Source organism: Colobus angolensis, unplaced genomic scaffold (assembly GCF_000951035.1).
Source record: "Colobus angolensis palliatus isolate OR3802 unplaced genomic scaffold, Cang.pa_1.0 Scaffold98, whole genome shotgun sequence".
Classification (NCBI taxonomy): Eukaryota; Metazoa; Chordata; class Mammalia; order Primates; family Cercopithecidae; genus Colobus; species Colobus angolensis.
Genome location: NW_012123820.1, coordinates 1,988,488 through 1,989,519, shown reverse-complemented (window position 1 = coordinate 1,989,519; position 1,032 = coordinate 1,988,488). Strand labels below are relative to the sequence as shown.

The 1,032-nt window shown below is 31.9% G+C and overlaps 1 protein-coding gene across 2 annotated transcripts in view; it reads right to left on the bottom strand.

Annotated features, from left to right (window-relative positions):
- Window positions 1–823, bottom strand: part of LOC105505059 (T-cell receptor-associated transmembrane adapter 1) — a 33,405-nt gene extending 32,582 nt beyond the window's left edge. Inside the window, exon 1 of one of the 2 annotated variants that reach the window (XM_011932748.1) lies at window positions 593–823. In XM_011932748.1, coding sequence (XP_011788138.1) covers window positions 593–599 — 7 coding nt within the window. In that variant the 5' untranslated portion in view covers window positions 600–823. The remainder of the gene's footprint in view (window positions 1–592) is intronic. The other variant, XM_011932749.1, reaches the window with a different exon arrangement.
- Between the last annotated feature and the right edge of the window lie 209 nt (window positions 824–1,032).

Here is a 1,032-nt window from a genome sequence, read left to right as displayed (position 1 = left end):
TATGGATCCAACCCTTTCATAACAGCGAGTCAATATGGATCCAACCCTTTCATAACAGCAATCAATATGAATCCAACCCTTTCATAACAGCGAGTCAACATGGATCCAACCCTCATGGTTAATCACACAGCAATTGAATTTTCACTGGCCTTTTCAAAATTATCATCTCTCTGAATGTTGACAATTGCATTGCTTTCTAGAAAATACTATAGTGCCTAATCTCTGAGGAATTAGACTTACGCCTATCCTGTTTAATAGCTAAACTAAACTAAAGAGGAATACACATAGTCAACAAAAGCTTCTTTAAAAATAACAAGTACTTCACATGGCATAATTATCAGTGAACGCTCACTGAACAGCTGTAATTAGATTTACATTCTAAAACACTGTCCACATTTTTCTTTCAAAAGAAAAATGTCAACTTATACTCATTAACATGTTTCAAAACGTATTTTAATTATACTAAAAGTTATCCAACATTTTAAAAATAACTACTTTCTAAATACTAAGGGTCTTCTCATTAGGACTTAGAAATTATTAAGTGAATTTTTAGACACACAAATGGAACAAAAACATTTAAAATGCCACTTACCTGACATGCTTCTTTTTTTAGAGAAATCTTTATCTAGCCATAAGACAAATACATAGATTAAAAATCCTCCTACAAACTTCTTTCGTAGGTAATGTTGCTATGTTATGTTAAAAGCAGCATGACAGTAAAACTTATCTTTATCTGTGCCTTAGATTCTTTTCTGTTTCTTAAAATCTTTTGTGTGTACTTTGTTTCAGTTACAAACAGGAAATGTGGTGAAGGAGGTGTCTTGAGTTTTGATCTGAAAACAGTTGACTTAAATTGTATAACGTGGGAAGAAAAATCCCACATGCCTTTGTAATCTGACATTTGAATTTTTATCAATACCTGAGTCTAATTGAAAAATAAATAAATAAAGGTATGAATTAAACTAGGAGGGATCTTCCTATCTCTGGAGAGAATCCAGTCATCTCTTCACAAGTAAATTCACATGGAAACAA